Source organism: Ovis canadensis, chromosome 14 (genome assembly GCF_042477335.2).
Source record: "Ovis canadensis isolate MfBH-ARS-UI-01 breed Bighorn chromosome 14, ARS-UI_OviCan_v2, whole genome shotgun sequence".
Lineage (NCBI taxonomy): Eukaryota > Metazoa > Chordata > Mammalia > Artiodactyla > Bovidae > Ovis > Ovis canadensis.
Genome location: NC_091258.1, coordinates 70,196,571 through 70,218,959, shown reverse-complemented (window position 1 = coordinate 70,218,959; position 22,389 = coordinate 70,196,571). Strand labels below are relative to the sequence as shown.

At 42.1% G+C, this 22,389-nt stretch overlaps 2 protein-coding genes across 2 annotated transcripts; both read right to left on the bottom strand.

Annotated features, from left to right (window-relative positions):
• Positions 1–6,614: 6,614 nt before the first annotated feature.
• Positions 6,615–8,482, bottom strand: LOC138419569 (zinc finger protein 678-like). The gene is made up of 3 exons (XM_069552436.1): positions 8,450–8,482; positions 7,225–7,583; positions 6,615–7,053 (listed from the first exon to the last, which is right to left on the bottom strand). The coding sequence occupies exons 1-3, from the start codon at positions 8,480–8,482 to the stop codon at positions 6,684–6,686; spliced, it is 762 nt and encodes a 253-aa protein (XP_069408537.1). The 3' UTR covers positions 6,615–6,683.
• Positions 8,483–9,112: 630 nt separating this feature from the next.
• LOC138419568 (KRAB domain-containing protein 5-like) lies at positions 9,113–12,572 on the bottom strand. Its single transcript, XM_069552435.1, has 3 exons — positions 12,413–12,572; positions 11,261–11,406; positions 9,113–9,229 (listed from the first exon to the last, which is right to left on the bottom strand). The coding sequence occupies exons 1-3, from the start codon at positions 12,570–12,572 to the stop codon at positions 9,113–9,115; spliced, it is 423 nt and encodes a 140-aa protein (XP_069408536.1).
• Between the last annotated feature and the right edge of the window lie 9,817 nt (positions 12,573–22,389).

Below are 22,389 nucleotides of genomic sequence, written 5' to 3'. Positions count from 1 at the left end.
GTTCGTAGTGATGCTTTCTAAGGCCCGCTTGACTCCACATTCCAAGATGTCTGGCTCTAGATTAGTGATCACATCATGATTATCTGGGTCATGAGGATCTTTTTTGTACAGTTCTTCTGTGTATTCTTGCCACCTCTTCTTAATATCTTCTGCTTCTGTTAGGTCCAGACCATTTCACAAGAGAGTTCCAGAAAAACACCTATTTCTGCTTTACTGACTATGCTAAAGGCTTTGACTGTGTGGATCACAAGAAACTGTGGAAAATTCTTAGAGAGATGGGAATACCGTACCACCTGACCTGCCTCTTGAGAAATCTGTATGCAGGTCAGGACGCAACAGTTAGAACTGGACATGGAACAAAAGACTGTTTCCAAATGGGAAAAGGAGTACACCAAGGCTGTATATTGTCACCCTGCTTATTTAATGTATATGCAGAAAACATCATGAGAAACGCTGGACTGGAAGAAACACAAGCTGGAATCAAGCTTGCCGGGAGAAATATCAATAACCTCAGATATGCAGATGACACCACCCTTATAGCAGAAAGTGAAGAGGAACTAAAAAGCCTCTTGCTGAAAGTGAAAGAGGAGAGTGAAAAGTTGGCTTAAAGCTCAACATTCAGAAAACGAAGATCATGGTATCCAGTCCCATCACTTCATGGGAAATAGATGGGGAAACAGTGGAAACGTGTCAGACTTTATTTTTCTAGGCTCCAAAATCACTGCAGATGGTGACTGCAGCCATGGAATTAAAAGACGCATACTCCTTGGAAGAAAAGTTATGAGCAACCTAGATAGCATATTCAAAAGCAGAGACATTATTTTGCCAACTACGGTCCATCTATTCAAGGCTATGGTTTTTCCTATGGTCATGTATGGATGTGAGAGATGGACTGTGAAGAAGGCTGAGCGCCGAAGAATTGATGCTTTTGAACTGTGGTGTTGGAGAAGACTCTTGACAGTCCCTTAGACTGCAAGGAGATCCAACCAGTCCATTCTGAAGGAGATCAGCCCTGGGATTTCTTTGGAAGGAATGATGCTAAAGCTGAAACTCCAGTATTTTGGCCTCCTCATGCGAAGAGCTGACTCCTTGGAAAAGACTCTGATGCTGGGAGGAACTGGGGACAGGAGGAAAAGGGGACGACCGAGGATGAGATGGCTGGATGGCATCACTGACTCAATGGGCTTGAGTCTGAGTGAACTCCAGGAGTTGGTGATGGACAGGGAGGCCTGGCGTGCTGTGATTCATGGGGTCGCAAAGAGTCGGATACGACTGACTGTCTGAACTGAACTAAACTGATGCTCTAGCGCATTTCTAACCTGAAGAAAACAGAATGACATATGATCCACAAAGCCACTTGGGCTTCCCTGGTGGCTCAGATGGTAAAGCATCTGTCTGCAATGCAGGTGACCTGGATTCAATCCCTAGGTTGGGAAGATCCCCTGGAGAAGGGAATGGCAACCTACTCCAGTATTCTTGCCTGGGGAATCTTATGGAGAGAGGAACCTGGCAGGCTATAGTCCATGGGGTGACAAAGAGTGGGATGTGACTGAGTGACTATGATTCATTCATTTATCTCGGAGAAAAACTATTAAATGTGATCAACAGGGGCATATTTATTTTTGAGGGTTTTCCCTGTGTTGCACAGGATAAATATCAGTCAAAGCAGGAATATTTTTAAACAACGCATTATGATTCAAGAGTTCTATGGTGGGGCCACAGTTTTTCATCTTGAACAAGCTTAGTTTTAACTAAATCTCTGGTTGATAAATGGCCATTGTGGATAGCACGGAGGTAAAAGAGCCATGGCATCCAGTCCCATCACTTCAGGGCAAATAGATGGGGGGGCCAATGGAAACAGTGAGAGTGTTTATTGTTTTGGGCTCCAAAGTCATTACAGATGGTACTGCAGCCATGAAATTAAAAGATACTTCTCCTTGAAGAAAAACTATGACCAACTTAGACAGCATATTAAAACGCAGAGACATTATTTTGCCGACAAAGTTCCATCTAGTCAAAGCTATGGTTTTTCCACTAGTCGTGTATGGATGTGAGAGTTGGAGTATAAAGAAAACTGAGCGCCATAGAATTGATGGTTTTGAACTGTGGTGTTGGAGAAGACCCTTGAGAGTCCCTTGAACTGCAAGAAGATCCAACCAGTCCATCCTAAAGGAAATCAGTCCTGAATATTCATTGGAAGGACTGATGCTGAAGCTGAAACTCCAATACTTTGGCCACCTGATGCAAGGAACTGACTCATTGGAAAAGAGCCTGATGCTGGGAAAGGTCGAAGGCAGGAGGAGAAGGGGACAACAAAGGTTGAGATGGTGGGATGGTGTCACAGACTCAATGGATACATGGTTGAGTAAGCTCTGGGAGTTGGTGATTGTCAGATGTGCTGCAGTCCATGGGGTCACAAAGAGTTGGACACAACCAAGCGACTGAACTGAACTGAGAAGAGCCAGGTATGAATTCATAGTTATTATTGAACTTTATGTGCTTCACAGATTTTACAGGTTTAATCGATTAGTAAGCAGAGAAAACAATCCTTTTGACCATTTCTGAACTATATAACTTTCTAACAGTTTTTTACTTTGTAATCTTGAATGAGCCACATAAATAATTTTAGAGTAAACAATATTGCCGTTCAAAATTGTTTGGAATATTCGATCAAATATTCAGAAATGTAGAGGTTGGGATTTACCTCAATGGATCTGAGCTCGATTTTATGTAAAAAGAATTAAGTCAACACAGAGACCTGACTGAGCGACTGAGTTGAACTGAACGCAGAGACCACTCTAATGGATGTTTTACCAGTTGAGGGAACTGGCAAAAATATCAAAAAAGGGAAAAAATGTCATATACTGTTAATATTTTCATGCACATAAACATATACTAGTTGTGAGAAAAATTATTCATGTTTATAATCAGGAATACATTTCTGTGCTTAAATTTTATAATTTATTTGTGGCAATATTCTGTACTTTTTGAATACACTAGGGTGCAAAAACACATAAAGACAAAAATTAGAGCTCTTAGTTCTGAATCTTTTCTTCCTTTGAAGATCTCTCTCATTTGTGTTGCATTATATTTTGGATATAACAGCTAAAGATTCATAAGTAATAGGATTCTTATAAATATTGTAGAAAATACAAAGATGTGATAAGAATTCTGTCTGGAAAATGAGTGCGGCGTATACTACCAATGGAAATGATCAGACCTGGGCTTGAGTGATGAAAACCTCCGTTCCCAAAATGCAAGAACCTTACTAAACACAGGTGAGTGTTCATTTTCCAAAGCAAAGGGAACTAAGAAGGCGCAGTTTGCTACATTAATTTTGGCAGCTTATACACATCCCTCACTTAATCTTTCAAAAATCCTTATAAAAGTCAAGAAGCAGGAACATCACAGTTCACAATATCACAATATCGCAGAAGCACCTGAACCAGGGAACATGAGGTGTAGTGGGATAAACGTTAGCAGTGATCTGAATCTTGAAAAATATCAGTTTTATACAAAATTCACTTCTTATACAACTTCCATGTTCTGTATCCTAAGACTACACTTAAGAGTGAGTCCTTCCTACCAGTATAGACAAAGGTCTCTCATACTTTTCTCCTATTCGCCAAACTTCCTGTGGAATTCTGGACCACTGAGTAATTCTATTCATGAGGACAATTTCTCAATCCTGTTCTAAATGTCTCAAGTTGCATACATATGTAAATTGATCCCTACTTTCCCCTACTTCTCTAAGGTCCCAAGACTGAACCACATGCCAATGAGAATCTCAGAACCTATGCCTCCCCATGTTGATCTCTCACAAAGGGAATATTTTCACCAGTTGAATGTCACTCATTCAGGTTGAGAACTCATCATGCTCTATAGAAAGCCAGGATACAGACAAGGGAGACAAGGTTCTGGGACACAAGGGAGAAGTGATCTAAAGAGCCGGTCCTCACTATGGTAAGAAAAGGAAAAAATAAGTAGTGGATAACCAACTCCCCAGGCAGAAAAATTAGAAGCAGAGAACTAAAGCTTTGCAGGTTCCCTCCGTTCAAGCATTTTAGGGGGAAAAGCAGACGCAGCCCCAGACCCAGGACAGAACGGTCACTTCCTCCTCTTCTTCCTCCTGCTCTGTCTTCTCTGAGGATGTGATGTACCAAACACATCTCTGCATATTGAAAATATACCTACAAAGGCATCTGCACAACTCTTTAACCTGCAACTACTTCACCTACAGACAGAAGAACCTTGAAAAGCTGAAAAGACCCACCTCTCCTGTCCTGTCTCAGGAGAGATTCAGGAACAATTATTTCCTACCTGGAGACCAGCCTTTCAACTTATTTCTTGATTGTTCTCTCCTCAGAGAGAGCTCCTAACCCTCTGCTCACACAGGTATGAGCTGACTGACTTCCCTGGTCCAAATCCAGCTAGACCATCCCTGCAGCCTCTCCTCCGACTGAAGCCAGGCCTCAATTCTCACAGATGGACCAGGAGCCACATCCTTAACCCAGGCCTCCCCTTAGAGTCCCCTGGAGCACTTCCTACACACCACACTGATGCTCCCACAGGACCAAGGGAGAACTCGGTTGGGGGGGTTATCGCTTAACACTGGTCAGGTGATCTTGATTGGAAACCAGGTTGAAACCACTTACAAGGTTCTTTCTGAACCATTTCAGTGAATATGAACCCCTCGAGGTCAGGTCCCCACTCTAAGAAGTTATAAATCTGCAGGTCTAAAGAGGGGACATGAAATGAGTCTTCAGAAAGTTCCCTGTTTATTTTGATGCTTCTCCCCCATGACCCACACTCAGGGGCCCTGAGCTTCAGCCCTCACACTCAGCACACCTGAGACCTCTCAGGAGAGGAGGTTCTAGGGCAGGAATTTCTTAGGTCAAGGGTAGGACCAAGCAGAGAAAGCTCTAGTACTTGGGGTTCAGGCCTTTCTAAGAGACCTTGGGTGAAGTGCTGTGGGCTCCCCAGGCTGAGTGTGGATCGGTCCATTCAAACCAAGAGGAGCAGGAATCTGGTGAGCTCTGAGGGTGTCACTGAAGGGAGGCCTGTGCAGTAGACCCTGGGCTTCAGCGAGACTGCTGGTCTCAAGGTGGGTGGTCATCTAGTGCAGGTGTTCCTAGGACTGGCTGGTGTGAGTTCAAGGACCTGCAGGCTGCCTGCTCCCCAGACAGATGCTGAGACAGCAATAGCATCGAGTAGTTTAGGTAAACTCTCAAGAATACTCTGTATGATCCTTCTTAGAACCATCACAGTGTCCCAGCAGTTACAGAGAGGGGTAAAAGTACAATGGAGAAATGATGTGAAATATCCAATTAGTTGAGGCTTAAAGGCAGGATGGAAACTAATTGTTACAGATATCATCCCTCTGTGCTAACAAAGAGTTTATTGTTAGGTATTTTCCCTTCAACCTTAAATCAGTAGGTTGACACTTCATTACACACTAACTTCATCACAAGAAACCATCCACTTTTATTAACATGTCATATCACACAGTCAGAATAAAACCTTTTCCAACCCACTGTGTAACTGAATAAAATACAGATTACAAGCATAAACAACGATATTCATTCCTCTGATACAATGATCTGAGAACTGTGATTCCTATGGTTACAAAATGGAGGTTAATTGTTTACGAAACAAAACACACACTAATTACATGACTTTTCTGGGAGGAGTTTCCATACATTTCTAGGGGATCAGAGGTGTCTTTATTTGAAACATGTCAACTAATATTCATGACTTCTGTTGATAGTATAAAGATACATCAAGATTTCAGTGAACTGTCATTGTATTTTACTTAAAAAGCAAGTGACATAACTATTGAAAATGTACATCTTACTTTAATATGTGGAATTACTCCCTGAACACTTACCTCATGGTGACCTATAGGGATTTTTGACATGAATGACTAACACCTCCATTTAGATGTACATGTTACATTACTGGGTCCTTAATCTTCTAATGGAGAATAAATATGAATGTTTTCTCCCTAGGATAGAAGGCCTTGTCTCATCTTTGAGACAGCATCTATCAAAAACATAACTTTGCATACACACTAGAAATGAAGCATAGCAGCATGGAGTAATGTAAGAGTTGAATCACATTTATTTTGGTTTTCAAATAATCACAAATCATGTCAATATAAACCAAGACATATTGCTAATAATTGTACGTTTCTAAATACCAACCTTCATCTTGTGATCCATACTAACATATCAATTTTCTATCTGTTTTAACTATGGATTACTATCTACAATACTTCTCCTGAAGAGGAATTTCAAAAAACAGGATTGATGAAATGCTTTCTATTGTGCAGGCTTCCCTGATAGCTCAGTTGGTAAAGAATCTGCCTCCCACCCCAGTATTCCGGCCTAGAGAATTCCATGGACACAGTCCATCAGGTTGCAAAGAGCTGGATATGACTGAGCAACTTTCACTTTTTCTAGTGTGCAACTTCTGGTATTTATTTAGATTTAATTTTTATTAAATACTTTTCTACATTTTCATTATGTCATTCCTTCTCTTTATTAAATAAATGGTCTTGTATTTTCTGAAGTGTATGTTTAGGACAAACCTCTTCCATCACTAATTACTAGGGTTTCTCTCCAGTACGTGCTCTCTGGTGTCTAATAAGGTGAGAGCTCTGATTAAAGCCTTTGCCACTTTCCTTACATTTGTAAGGTTTTTCCTCCAGTATGAATTCTCTGATGTTGAGTAAGATGTGAGTGCTTGAAGAAGGCTTTTCCACATTCTTTACATTTGTAAGGTTTCTCTCCAGTATGAATTCGCTGGTGTTGAGTAAGAGTTGACTGGTCCCTGAAGGCTTTTCCACATTCTTTACATTTATAAGGTTTTTCTCCAGTATGAATTCTCTGATGGTAAGTAAGACCTGAGTTCTTAACAAAGTCTTTGCCACAATCCTTACATTTATAAGGCTTCTCCCCAGTATGAATTCGCTGGTGTTCTGTAAGAGTTGAGTTCTGTCTAAAGGAGTTCCCACATTCTGTACATTTATAAGGTTTCTCTCCAGTATGAATTCTCTGATGGTAAGTAAGACTTGAGCACTGGTTAAATTCTTTGCCACAATCCTTACATTTATAAGGCTTCTCCCCAGTATGAATTCTCTGGTGTTGAGTAAGATGTGACTTCTGAGTAAAGGCTCTGCCACACTTTGTACATTTATAATGCTTCTCCCCAGTGTGAATTCGCTGGTGTTGAATAAGACTTGAGTGGTGACTGAAGGCTTTTCCGCATTTTTTACATTTATAAGGCTTCTCTCCAGTGTGAATTCTCTGATGGCAAGTAAGCCCGGAGCACCGGTTAAATTCTTTGCCACAATCCTTACATTTATAAGGCTTCTCCCCAGTATGAATTCTCTGGTGTTGAGTAAGATGTGCCTTCTGATTAAAGGCTTTGCCACACTTTGTACACTTATAATGCTTCTCCCCAGTGTGAATTCGCTGATGTTGACTAAGGTTTGAGTGAGACGTAAATGCTTTTCCACATTCTTTACATTCATAAGGTTTCTTGCCAGTGCGGACTTGCTGATCTTGACTAAGCTCTGAATTCTGATTAAAGGTGTTGCCACACTCTGTACATTTGAAAGGTTTCCATCCTGAATGAATTTTCCTGTGTCTACTTAGACTGGATGAGTTAGTAAAGGCTTTCTCACATTGCTTACACTTGTAACTTTTCTGCAGATTCTGAATACTCTGCTGTTGAGTGAGATTTGAAGGCTGATTAGAGACATGACCATATTCACAATTGTAAGTCTTCTCTCCAGTATGTGTGTTCTCATTTAGTGGAAAACCTGATGTTTGATAAAAGATGTTCCTCCATGTACTATTTTCAGAATCTTTGTCTGAAGATTGAGGTCCCTGATGTTTCATAGGGTGAGAGTCTTCTGCAGTTTTACACCCAGTTTCATTGCATGAATGGCTTCTCACTCCATCATAAATATTATTGTAATCATTGGGGATAGAGCTCTTACTTAAGGCCTGACTCGTGTAATTACACGTGAGAAGTTGTTCTGTATTAACCGTATCATGATGTGTATTGAACAATGATGATGGGATTAACTCTCTTCCATTATTATCAACATTACACATTTTGGAACAGAGAGAAACTGTCTGTTGGTGGAAGAATAATGACCCCTTGCTCACAGATCCCTCAAGCTGATTATATTGTGAGTTTTCCCCATCATTTTTAACTTTCTGGTTTTCAGACGTGCTTGAATGTATGTGTAATCGAAGCCTGTGTTCAGAGCGGTTTGCATGAGTATTTGCAGTAGAGACTGGATGACTTTCCCGATTTTCCACATTTCCCTTCAGAGAACGTGTATGTTTCAAAAAATGATTTAAGCCTTTGCTTGAAGAGATACACTTCTCTGCAGATGTTGATAACTGAAATGGGTGTTTTCTGCAGTTTGACTCACATTGCTCACTTCTTTGGGCAGTAATGTCCACATTGTGTGAAACTGTCTCGGTTTCTTTCTGTCCATATAAACATCTACTAGGTCTTTCACATACCCCTGTATGTTCCTGGTCTTTCATTAAATGTTCGTTTCCAACGTGAGCTCTTTCATATATTCCTAGGTTTGCTTTTTGGATTAAATGTTCTAATCTTGGATTCTTTGACATCAAACCACGGGTGTTGTGAGAAGACACAGCTGAAAGATACCAAATGAAAGTTTTCTTATCTACTGGGGCTGGTGTGAGCTCAGCTGGGACAGAAAGGGAGCCTCATTCTCTGTGGGAAGAGAACACGGCAACAGTCTGTGGCAGCAGGACAGAGTGAGACCTGTGCACAGGGTACTGATCCCAACCCTGCCCGCCCAGCCTGAGAGGGTGTCCACTGCTGTGGACAAAGGCTGGGTACTGAAATGTGGGGTCTGGAGAGCAGACCCAGGCAGAGGACTGCTGTGGGCTGTGAGGAGACATCCTGAGGGGACAGGGGTGAGGGAGGAGCTCTATAAACAAGAATGCTTGTGGAGGAAGCCTGAACCACCAGAGCAGAGTGCCATTGTTGAGTGATGCCCAAAGGGAAGACCCACCATTGCAGCCCCTCTCCCCCTGTGCTGGCCCCTCCTCACCCAGCACTAGGAAGGGCCACCACCCGGGTGGGCTCTACTGAGCTCCAGCCACAGTCTCCGGCCATGTACCTCCTCCACAATTAGCAGAGTCCTGTGCTCTGGGGCAGCCTCTGGAGCAGACATCTGTGGGTGGCCCACACACAGAGAAGGAGCTGAAAGCTCAGCTGAGCCCCAGGTTTAAGGAAGAAAACCTGAAGTCTCTCCTCAAGATTGTACAAACCATGATTTTATACCTGCAACTGGCTTTGTCATCTCAGCCCCTAGAGCATCTGAATGGACAACCAGGGCTCCCCCAGTCATGGAAGGTGTAGCTTTAGCAGCTGTAGACTTTGTGGGGATGTATACTAGGGGGTGGGGCCAGGCCAGAGTCCGAGCTGCCCCCATAGTGCCGCAGCAGGTCCAGCTCCATGAATACAATTCTGGGATCTTAGTTCATTGGATCTGTGCTGGTGTTCCAGTGAAAACAACATCTGAGAGACACCAGAGCCATGTGCCAGCATGCCCATGATTGAAGGGGGGCCAAGAGCAGTGCCAACATGGGATCACATGAGACTCACACAGCACATGAGCACATCCAAGGTGAACATCCCCAGAGGAGCAATCCTTAGTGAACATCCCCAGAGGAGCAATCCTTAGTGGCTTCTCGCCCAGTGGGTGTCCTCCAATCCTACCTGCCTTGACCAGAGATCAGAATCACAGTGAAGAAACGGATCTTGGGGCTCTTCTCCACCAACCAGGGAGCAGACCCTACCCCTGACAGGGCAGTGACAACCACAGAGCCAAGGGGAAGCTCCCGTCAATATCCAGGGGAGGCTCACGTCACAATAACAGCAACCAAATCCCAAACCAAGGGGATAAGGGTACAAGCCTGTGGACCAACCTCACCCTCTAGGGGGAAGACAACAGAGCAAAAGGAGCTAGGATCCTGCAGCCTACAGAACAGACCACAGACCCAGAAAATGTGACAAAATGAGAGGACAAAGAAGTATGGTGTAGAGGAAGGAGCAAGACAAAAAGCTACAACAACCACTAAATGAAGAAGAGACAGGCAGTCTAATGATTACTCTTCCACTTAAGTCATCTTAAATGCTGATGCCACCAGGTGCCCTCTAATTCTTTAACCCACTTTTTATTTTAGCACGTTCTATATGATGTTTCAATATAAAAATCATAAATGATACTGACATAGGTCTAATCAGAAAGCAAGGACATGTAGGACAATGTCTGGGGAAGCTGATAACAAGATTAAATAAATAAAGAAGCAGTTCTTGAGAAATTAAGAAATGAGACTTTGAAAATATGATGGGAACACTATCAATGCTCTGTGGAGATCTAATTGGGAAGGAAATCTTAAAAAGAGTAGATATCTATACGTAAGATGGATTCTCTTTGCTGTACAACATTGTAAACCAGTTATACTCCAATAAAAATGTTTTTAAAAGATTATATTATCTAAACATTGTAATAGTTTGAAACCATTAAAAATATGTTGGAAAATGTTTTAAGCTCTTATGCCAATTTATTTGAAAATTTTTTGAGTTAATTGAATATATTCAAGTCTTTTAGCATTGAGGCATTGGGGCAAATACACTTAACATTTCATATGAGTTCATAGGAAGAAAACAGACACTTTGAAGTAACCCTGAGATTGGCATTCTTTCTCTTTGGGGAGGTTTTGGTTTATGCAGTGAAGAAATTACTTGAATTTAAAATTTACAAGATCCTATTTGAAGCTTCCAGTGTTTTAGAAATTATAACTCAGAAAAACAAAAAACCTCTGTCCCCAATATTCCCAGAACTTTGGCAGTATGTCTACAATTTCACTCACACACTGTCATCTAGAGGTAGAAATTTTAATAGGAGCATCTTAGAGTTTTTCAGAAATGTGCAGTTTTCCTAGGACCCCCACCCCAACCCAAGAAATGGAATAGTAATCGATTCATGCAGGTTGTCACAGGCCAAGAGAAGGGTTTCAGTTCTCACTGTGTTTAAGAAAAGTAATCACTGGAGATGACTTCAGGAATGATTTAAATGACAGAATGGGGCAGGTGATATCCGCCTATGACAGCAACAGAAAGAAACCCAGACTTCTCTACAATCATTTCCATTGAAGCAGATCTTCCCAAACCACATGACAAAGGATGAATTCCTCACTAATCCTTGGACCTGTCGTTGACTCATCGGCTCCATCCATTCACACCTACCTGTGTATATGGCTGGCATCTCCAGTCTCCTTACATCCCAGGGATTCTGCATTTGCTCCAGAAAGGTGACCAGGTCTGGCTTAGAGACCACAAGACCTGCTATCAGGAAAAGGAATATTTGTTTTGCTAGAGATTCATCAGTTTCCAATCTAATATGTATTCAAGTGAGAAGAGAAGGCACATGTGCTAAGTCACTCCAGTCCTGTCTGACTCTTTGCCACCCTGTGGACTGTAGCCCCCCAGGCTCCTCTGTCCATGGGAGTGTCCAGGCAAAAATACTGAGTGGGTTGCCATGTTCTCCTCCAGGAGTTCTTCCCAACCCAGGGGTCAAACCCACTTCTTTTATGTCTCCTGTATTGGCAGGCAGGTTCTTTACCACTAGTGCCATCTGGGAAGCCCAGAGAAGGCATGGTAGAATGTTAATAGAGCCTAGAACTAAAATATTTGGGGACATAATTTCCTAAGCTGTATTAAAATTCCCTGGTGGCTCAGCTGGTAAAGAAGCCACCTGCACTGTGGGAGACCTGTGTTTGATGCCTGGGTTGGGAAGATTCTCTGGAGAAGGGAACGGCTACGCACTCCAGTATTCTGCCCTGGAGAATTCCATGGACTATTCCATAGGCTCGCAAAGAGTCAGACACGACTGGAATCTTGCTCATTACATTATTAACATTCTAGAGAAGGCGTGGTTGAATGTTAATATAGCCTAGAAAATTATATCCCCAAATACTTTATCGAAGCACTTTTCTAAGTAACAAATACTTAAAGAAAAAATCTGAGATTCTAGTCAAGTACTACTAGGGCCAAAGTAAGTAAGTAGGAGAAATCTGATTTATAAAGGAGAGTGGCACCCTTTTATACCACAGAACCTACAGAATTACCACTAACCTAGAAGAAAGAGGCAGATTCCATCAAGGAAAAGTTAGAATCATAATGAATCATCTTGAAGTCTTCTTTCTCAACTCATAAATATCCATTTTCCCATAGAAAGCAGGGATCTGAAACTATTATAAGGAGCAGAAGATTCTAGGAGACATTCTAGAAATACAGGAACCAAAACCCAGTGGGTACATAAAGGATTCTGGAAGGCAGTTATCCTCACCCAAGGAGGCCAGGTTCCTGTAGTTCTCTAACATCACGTCCCTGTACAATTCTCGCTGCCCGAGGTCCAGGCATTCCCACTCCTCTTGAGTGAAGTCTATGGCCACATCCTGGAATGTCAGCCGTCCCTGAAATACAAAGTACAGGTGCCATGTTGCCATGGGAAGACTTCCTAATGTGACCCAAGAGGAAACCAGCAAGAGAAATGGTTTTGACTTAGGAGAATGTCTGGTGTTACACAGGAATATAATTTTTACACAGTAGTATCTTCTACCACATTTTTAACCCCAAGAAAAGAGGATGAGATATGATCCATCAACCACTACAGAAATTATTCTGATTTGGAAGATAAATTATAATCAGATCAACATTGGCATATTTATTTTTGAGTGTTGTACTCAGTTGACAGACAATAAACTGTCTATCAAAAGAAACAGGAAATATTTTTTCAAAGCACTTCCTGATCCAAATGTTCTGGAGTGGGCTCAATGTGCCACATTTTTCACAAGCTTATTTGAACTAGTAATGTTGAAAGTTCTGTTCCATGAGTGACAATGTGTGAACAGCAACGAAGTAGAATAGTAAGCAAAGAATTAATATTTAACTTTGAACTTTAAGTGCTTAACAGATTTTACAGGTCTGATAGGATAGTAGCCTCGGCGAAAAGAATCATTTTAATGATCTGGTATATACTACTCTTTTTTTGACATTTTTCAGAGTCTTGAATGTATAACAGAAATAATTTAAAATCAATGATGTTGCTGTAGCATCTTTTGGCAAATATTTTAACAAACATTCTTTAAATGACAGCTTAAGGGATGGGGGAACCTGGTGGGTTGCCGTCTATGGGGTCTCACAGAGTCAGACACAACTGGAGCGACTTAGCAGCAGCAGCAACGTTTACTTCAGTTTGTGACTCTAGACTTTAATCAAACCCAGACAAATGCACAGAGCTAACTCTAATTTAAGTTTATAGAAATTTCTGTATTTGTAAATAATACTAAAAACAAGAAAAGTGTTAAGTCACTCAGTCTTGTGCAACCCCAGGGACTGTAGCCTGCCAGGCTTCTCTGTCCACAGGATTCTCAAGGCACGAATACTGGAGTGGGTAGCTATTCCCTGCTTCAGGGAATCTTCAAAAAAGAAAAAGAAAAGATCAGTCAAATGATGTTAACATGTTCATTCATACAGACATACACTAAAATAGGACTGTATACTTATTAAGAGAAAAATGGTCATGTCAATAAAATCAGGATAATTTTTAACTGACTGAAAATGTACATAAATATTTGAGGATGATATTGTTAGGTAGGTAGAATCAGGAAAAGCAGTCCAAAATGGCGGAGACTAAAAGACAAGGAAGGTCAAAGAAAGGTCCAAGGACAAGAGTGAAGACTTCAGGTAGAACAAACAGCACTCCTGGCTAAACCCAATTTGCATAGGGCAGGCCCAGGTCAAAGAAAAAACATATAAAAGGAGGAGCCAAAACCTTTCTCTTTTTCTCTCCCGCGTCTATGCTCTTTTTCTCTTTCTCCCTCCCCCATGAGCTCCTCCAATTTCCTCTCTTCAAGTCTTTGGGTTGGCATGCCCTCACACTTCGAGGATGGATTCTCCTGCTATCTTCTAAATAAAATAGAGCTGTAACACTGATTTGACTAAGAGCTATAACAGTTTGTCCAAGACCCGAGAGCTGTGATGCACTGAGGGATTTAATGTCCATAGCTCCAAATCTTTGTTGTGACGAGACAAAGAACTGAGGAACATACACTCGTGTGACAATATTATTTTAATTTTTTAAAATAGACTAGGGTGCAGACATACATAGTGATTAAAAAAATAGACAGCTCTGGTTCTGAATTTTTAAATTTCCTGAAAAATCTACCATTTGCATGGAACTATATTTTAAAATTTAACACAGTTGAACATAGATTCGCAGTAATATGATTCTTGTAAACATTTTGGAAAATACAGAAATGTGATGAGACTCTATCTGTGATGTGAGCATGGAGTGTACTGGAAATGATCAGACCTGGGCTTGAGTGATGAAAATCCCCACTCCCAAATCCCAGCATCTCTACTAAACACACAGGAGTGTTGTCAACTACAAATCAGCACTTGCCAAGAGCATTGCCAGTGATTAAACAAGACCTTTTAGAATTAACACCCAAAAAAGATGTCCTCTTCATTATAGGGGACTAGAATGCAAAAGTAGGAAGTCAAGAAACACCTGCAGTAACAGGCAAATTTGGCCTTGGAATGCAGAATGAAGCAGGGCAAAGACTAGAGTTTTGCCAAGAAAATGCACTGGTTAGAGCAAACACCCTCTCCAACAACACAAGAGAAGACTACACATGAACATCATCAGATGGTCAACACCAAAATCAGATTGATTATATTCTATGCAGTCAAAGATGGAGAAGCTCTATACAATCAATAAAAACGAGACCAGGAGCTTACTGTGCCTCAGATCATGAACTCCTTATTACCAAATTCAGACTTAAATTGAAGAAAGTAGGGAAAACCGCTAGACCATTCAGGTATGACCTAAATCAAATCCTTAATGATTTTACAGTGGAAGTGAGAAATAGATTTAAGGGCCTAGATCTGATAGATGAGTGTCTGATGAACTATGGAATGAGGTTTGTGACACTGTACAGGAGACAGGGATCAAGACCATCCCCATGCAAAAGAAATGCAAAAAAGCAAAATGGCTGTCTGAGGAGGCCTTACAAATAGCTGTGAAAAGAAGAGAAGTGAAAAGCAAAGGAGAAAAGAAAAGACATAAGCATCTGAATGCAGAGTTCCAAAGAATAGCAAGAAGAGATAAGAAAGCCTTCTTCAGTGATCAATGCAAAGAAATAGAGGGAAACAACAGAATGGGAAAGACTAGAGATCTCTTCAAGAAAAGGAGAGGTACCAAGGGAACATTTCATGCAAAGATGGGCCCGATAAAACAGAGAAATGGTATGCACCTAACAGAAGCAGAAGATATTAAGAAGAGATGACAAGAATACACAGAAGAACTGTACAAAAAAGATCTTCCCGACCAGGATAATCACGATGGTGTGATCACTAATCTAGAGCCAGACATCTTGGAATGGGAAGTCAAGTGGGCCTTAGAAAGCATCACTACAAACAAAGCTAGTGGAGGTGATGGAGTTCCAGTTGAGCTCTTTCAAATCCTGAAAGATGAGGCTCTGAAAGTGCTGTATTCAGTATGCCAGCAAATTTGGAAAACTCAGCAGGTCCACAGGACTGCAAAAGGTCAGTTTTCATTCCAATCCCAAAGAAAGGCAATGCCAAAGAATGCTCAAACTACCACACAATTGTACTCATCTCACATGCTAGTAAAGTAATGCTCAAAATTCTCCAAGCCAGACTTCAACAATACATGAACCATGAACTTCCTGATGTTCAAGCTGGTTTTGCAAAAGGCAGAGGAACCAGAGATCAAATTGCCAGCATCTGCTGGATCATGGAAAACACAAGAGAGTTCCACAAAAACATCTATTTCTGCTTTATTGACTATGCCAAAGCCTTTGACTGTGGGGATCACAGTAAACTGTGGAAAATTGTGAGAGATGGGAATACCAGATCACCTGACCTGCCTCTTGAGAAATCTTTATGCAGGTCAGGAGGCAACAGTTAGAACTGGACATGGAACAACAGACTGGTTCCAAATAGGAAAAGGAGTACATCAAGGCTGTATATTGTCACCCTGCTTATTTAACTTCTATGCAGAGTACATCGTGACTGAACTGAGCAACAACAAGGGCGTTTGCCACCTGCCTCTGGGGAGAATGAACCCTATGGTGCTGCAACTTACTTCAATCCCCTCGAGGGAGCTCAGGGTGGATTGAGGCACTCTGCTCCAGGGAATCTGGTGGAACAAGTCTTTCAGTTCAGTTCAGTCGCTCAGCTGTGTCTGACTCTTTGCAACCCCATGAATCGCAGCATGCCAGGCCTCCCTGTCCATCAACAACTCCCGGAGTTCACTTAGACTCACATCCATCGAGTCAGTGATGCCATCCAGCCATCTCATCCTCTGTCGTCCCATTCTCCCCCTGCCCCCAATCCCTCCCAGCATCAGAGTCTTTTCCAATGAGTCAACACTTCGCATGAAGTGGCCAAAGTACTGGAGTTTCAGCTTTAGCATCATTCCTTCCAAAGAAATCCCAGGGCTGATCTCTTCAGAATGGACTGATTGGATCTCCTTGCAGTCCTAGGGACTCTCAAGGGTCTTCTCCAACACCACAGTTCAAAAGCATCAATTCTAGAGTCCGATATTTTCAGGAACTGCTTTCATGATCCCAATCCTTGCATCTCTTCATATCTAGAAAAGCACTAAACCACTAAATTATGACTTCAGTTCCTCACGACTGGCAGGAAACCTTTTGTAAAGTAAGTGCTTGATTGCACTGAACTCCCCCTTCACCAAAGTCACGTACTGACCTTCCCCCACTGGCTCTTTGGAGCAGTTTCTCAGAGTTCTCTGAGATGCTGTCTCCTGGGCTTCTGTCCTCATTTTGCCCCAAATAAAATTAATTCACATCTCTCAAATTGTGCATCTGTTTTAGCTGGCAGTGTTCATTTCTCAAAGCAAAGAGTAGCTAAGAAGATAAGGCATTTCCTCATTAACTGTGATAGGCATACCCACCACTTTTTCTTTCCAGGATCCTTGTTTAAGAGAAAAAAAAAAAAAAAATTTCATAGTGTGGAAATCTCACAGAAGCAGTGAGCATCAGAGGTCACGGGGTAAGAGTACATGGAAAAATGCATTATCACTGCCAGGCATCTTGGCAATATTAGGAAAACCATGATCTCAATCTACCACGAAAAATGTCAGTTTTCTTCAAATTCCACCTCCTATATACCTCCCATGATCTGTATCTTAATAGTCCATTTAATTAGTATATTTTTCTTATCGGTATAGAGGATTGTCTCTGCTACTTTAACTTCTGAAAAATTCTGGAATGCTGAGTTCATTCTATTAACAAGGGCATTTTCTTACTCCTGTCCTAGAGAGCTGAATTGCATCCACATGTAAATTCATCGCCGCATTTCCCCGACTTCCCTAAGATCCTAACACTGAACCGCATCCCAATGGAATTCTCAGATACCAGTGCCTCCCCGTATTGATCTCTCTCACAAAGGGAATGTATTCAACATTGAAAGTCACTATTACATGTTGAGAATTCATCATGCTCTATAGAAAGCCAGGATACAGAAAACGAAGAAAAGGCTCTGGAATATGAGGGAGACGAAAGCTGAAGAGCTGGTTTTCACTATTTAAAATAAATAAATAAATAAGGAAAAAAAATAAGAAGGTGATAACAAGCACTCCAGGCAGAAAACTTAGAAGCAGAGAACTAAAAGTCTGCAGATTCTCAGTCCAGGCATGTCAGGAGGAAAAGCAGACACAGCCCCAGACCCGGGGCAGGACAGTTACCTGAGAAGCTGCCATTTCCTGCTCTTCTTCCTGCTACTCTGCGTCTTCTGTGGCGATAGGACGTCTCAAACTCACATCTGCATGTTGAGAAAATACCTTCAAAGACATCCATACAGCCGTTTAACCTGCAACTGCTGCAGTGAAAAAGAAGAGGTTTTCTTGTTTCTCTCACCCTTTTCTGAGCTCTTTGCTGACTTTCTGTTTTCCTGATCTGTAGTGGGCAATCAAGACCAACCTGATATGCTAATCACATCCTGGTGCTCCACTCTATTTGCAGATCTTCCCGGCTAGTTCCTCTCCTTCCTTTTTGCATTACAGAGAGCAGGCCGCAGAACAATTCACCAGAAACAATGGACCCTACTTCTGGGCTACCTGACCCAGCTTACTAGGGTTTTGAAAAAAATGTAAGAGGAAGACCTGCATTCAGGGCCCTGAGGGAAACATCACATTTGGCACATCTGAGACCTCAGGAAGGAGGGATTTAGGGAGGGAACTTCTAGAAACAAAGGGCAACCTGATTCCCTGGGGAGGGGCTCTTTCTAGGATGGGTGTGGTGGTCCTTGCCTGTGCCTACGCCCTTGGGGGAGGGGAGGGGAGAGGTGAGTGTTTGGTGGGAATCAGCTGGGGGTCTTGGGTTCCTGCCAGGCTTTACTTGCAGAATTCTTCCCAAAGATCTCCTGTGTCCTTAGTTTTTTTCACCTGCCTCTGCAGCCTGGGGACACAGGTTTTCACAAAATGATTTGCATTGTGACCACCTCTCTGCAGGTGTAGCACCTCCAACTTCAGAGACCAGGAGCCTGGAGGTGTTTCCATCACAGCTTTCTTTGAAAATAAATCAGAGGTAGCAGGAGACCTGGCGAGCTGCAGTCTATGGGGTCGCAAAGAGTAGGACAGGACTGAGCAGCTGAACTCAACTGAACTGAGCAGGACATGCTAGGTTAACAAGTGTGTGTGGGCAGAGACAAATGCCTTTGAAAATGATGCCCTAAATGCTATCTGAGGACCAACCAAGGAAATAATGATCGGTGTTGTCGTTTAAGTTACATTACACATGAATTAACACGTGAGAGCGTTGATCTACTTCCTGTGTGTGTGTTTTTCTAGGTTTTATGAATCAACTGCTACAGTTTGTTGTCTGTGCCATTTAGAGAGCTCTATTTTCTCACATCTTTAAAGTATAATGACTAAGGAAAAATTAAAGATAGAACTATGTCCGTCTTTCTAATATTATATATTCTAAGAAATATTCAGCAGAGTTGAGAATTTCACAAAAATTTCACAGCAGAGTTGAGAATAAGGTATAGACGTTTCCCATATACCTCTTGTTCCCACATGTGGACAATCTCCCTACTTACCTTTACCCACCAGAGTGAGCATTTGTTACCACTGATGAATCTACAAGGATAGTAAATAGACAAACTCTTTAGTTTACCCTTATGTTTCTCTTTAGGGATGTGCACTCCATACCTCTGAATAAATGTATAATAACATATGTCCATCACAACAGTTTAACACAAATTATTTCACAGTTCTGAAAGTTCTCTAGATTTAGGATATTCATAGTCCCTCCTTTGAAACCCATGGCAACCACAGACCTTTTTAATCTCTTCTATATTTCCTACTACATTCCCAGGTGATTCAGTGGGAAGAACTTTCTACCTGCTGATGCAGGACATCCAGGTGATGCAGGTTCGATCCTGGGTCAGGCAGATCCCCTGGAGGAAGAAATGGAAACCCACTCCAGTATCCTTTCCTGGGAAATCGATGGACAGAGGAGCCTGACAGGCTACAGCCCCTGGGCTCACAAAACTCAGACACAACTGAGCACATATGAACATTTACCTACACCAAAGTGTCATATTGTAAAATTCCTATTTCTGTAGCATTTTTGAATGGGCTTCTTTCACTTTGTAAAATGCATGGAATGATTGTCCATGTATTTTATGCCTTGAAAGCTTAACGCCGAAAAGCTTAAGAACTACCTCTGTGCCTATATTCCTACTCAGTAAATAAGTTTTTTCAACACCATTTTTTTAGATTCCATGTATATCTGTTAAGACAATATTTGCACAAATATAGAGAACAGATGTGTGGACACGGCAGGAGAAGAGGGGGACAAACTGAAGAGCCTCCCTGACACACATACACCACTGTGGCTGAAATGCTGGAGAAGACTCTTGCGAGGCCCTTGGACTGCATGGAGATCCAGCCAGTCCATCCTAAGGGAGATCAGTCCTGGGTGTTCATTGGAAGGACTGATGCTGAAGCTGAAACTCCAGTATATTGGCCACCTCATGCGAAAAGCTGACTCATTTGAAAAGCCCCTGATGCTGGGAATGATTGAAGTGGGGAGGAGAAGGGGACGACCGAGGATGAGATTGTTGGATGGCATCACCGACTCAGTGGACATGAGTTTGAGTAAACTCTGCGAGTTGGTGGTGGACAGGGAGGCCTGGCCTGCTGCAGTCCATGGGGTCACAAACACTTGGACATGACTGAGCAAGTGAACTGAACTGAACTGATGGTTAAAACAGGGGGCTAGTGGGAAGCTGCTGGATAGCACGGGGAGCTCAGCTTGGTGCTCTGTGCTGACCAGAGGGGTGAAATGGAGATCACGGGAGGGAGGTTCAAGAGGGAGCAGATTCATGTATACTTATGGCTGATTGATGATGTCGTACAGCAGAAACTAACACAACATTGTAAAGCAATTATATTCCAATATAAAATATATACGCATCTCAAAAGGAAATAAAGCTAAACAGACGGGTCACCCAGTGGTGGAGAATCCATCTGACAGTGCAGGGGACATAGGCTTGATCCCTGGTCCAGGAATACTCCACATGCTTTGGGGCAACTAAGCCTGTGTGCCACAACTGCTGAGCCTGGGTAGGGCAACTTGCTCTTTTAGACGGGCAAGAGGCATATGAAAGATGCTCACCAGTGCTTAACAATCAGAAATGCAAAACAAAGCTACAATGATGCATCACCTCATGCCAGTCAGAATTACACTTAGCAAAGAACCCACTAATAATATCATAAACTGCGAAGAGGCTTGGAGATCAGAGAACCTCCTACAGGGCTGGAGGGAATGTGAACTGGGGCAGTCACGGAGGGAGCGCAGTGTGGAAGTTCCTTAAAAAGTGTAACCTCCTGACATTTAAGGAAATGAATTCCATGAAAAATAGACAAAACAGATTAATTGACAAATTGACAAGTTTTGCACTTTTTAGTCAATCATCTGCAAGTCTAAAATGACCAGTTTTGATCTAGCCTTTCTAAATTCTCCAAGTTAAATGTGTACGAATACACATACACTCACATATTCCTTCTTGGTTTTCTCACTGCTAACGTGTATACCTTCAGATATTTATATACTGTATCCAATGTGTGTTATATAAATTATATGAGGTATATATCTTCAGATATTTATATATTGCATTCAAAGTATGCCAAGGCCATGAGAAAACAGTTCCTTTAAGCCTAGACAAGAAACTTGTGCTAAGAATTATACAGGGGAAGATTTTATAAATCTTGGTTCAGAACTTTCCCATCATGGCTTTTAATTATGCTTTTTGTGACTTTGTTAAATTGACATTTGCTTAAATGAGCCCCTGGAAAGTTTTAGCTAACAGAAGAACAATGGACAGTTGAAGCAGGTGAGTTTATGACTCTAGGTCCTGAGAGAATTCACAGGAAGCCTTGAGGGCCCCTGAGGACGGTCAAGGCTAGGACCAGGCAGAGAAAGCTCCAGTACTTGGGGTTCAGGCCTTTCTAAGGGGCCCTGGGTGAAGGGCTGTGGGCTCCCCAGGCTGAGTGTGGATCGGTCCATTCAAACCAGAGGAGCAGGATTCTGGTGAGCTCTGAGGGTGTCACTGAAGGGAGGCCTGTGAAGTAGACCCTGGGGTTTGGCAAGACTGTTGGTCTCCAGGAAGGGGGTCATCTAGTGGAGGTGCTCACAGGACTGGCTGGTGTGAGTTCAAGGACCTGCAGGCTGCCTGCTCCCCAGACAGATGCTGAGGCAGCAACAGCACGGAGCCCTCAGGAAGCTCTCAACAGTACTCTGTCTGATCCTTCTTATTCGAACCATCACAATGTCCGAGTAATTTCAAAATGAGAGAGGAGATACAACATAGAAATGGTGGGAAATATATGAATTTATGAGAGTTTAACACCAGTAAGGAACTAATTTCTACAGATGCCACCCCCGGTGCCACAAATAGTTTCTCATAACGTTATCTTTCCTGCAACCTTAAACAGGTGGGAGACGTTAATGCTGGTGGTGCGTTCACCCTTCCTTCATTCCACATCAACTGTAACACGAAAAAACCATCCACTTTTATTAATGAACATACATTAATTTTACACAGATGGAATAAAACTTTTACAACGGTTGTGTGATCCTTGATTAAAATACAAGATTACAAGCTTCTAAAAACTTTCCTGTGTCTCTGATGAAATGATCTGTGAATGTGATTTATGTGGTTTACAAAATGGAGGCTAATGTAGTAAACATGGTGGACATTAATTAT

Bases quoted from the DNA above. Each gene is read 5' to 3' on its own strand.
- LOC138419569 (XM_069552436.1), bottom strand. From the start codon at position 8,482: ATGTGGACATTACTGCCCAAAGAAGTGAGCAAT. The intron at 7,584-8,449 runs GTGAGTCAAACT...ACCTTTAATCAG, and splicing joins TGCCCAAAGAAGTGAGCAAT to AATTCAGAGCTTAGTCAAGA. The intron at 7,054-7,224 runs GCGAATTCACAC...TTACCATCAGAG, and splicing joins TCAAGTCTTATTCAACACCA to AATTCATACTGGAGAGAAAC.
- LOC138419568 (XM_069552435.1), bottom strand. From the start codon at position 12,572: ATGGCAACATGGCACCTGTACTTTGTATTTCAGGGACGGCTGACATTC. The intron at 11,407-12,412 runs GTGAGGATAACT...TCCTGATAGCAG, and splicing joins CAGGAACCTGGCCTCCTTGG to GTCTTGTGGTCTCTAAGCCA. The intron at 9,230-11,260 runs GTGAGGAATTCA...GGCCACCCACAG, and splicing joins AACGACAGGTCCAAGGATTA to ATGTCTGCTCCAGAGGCTGC.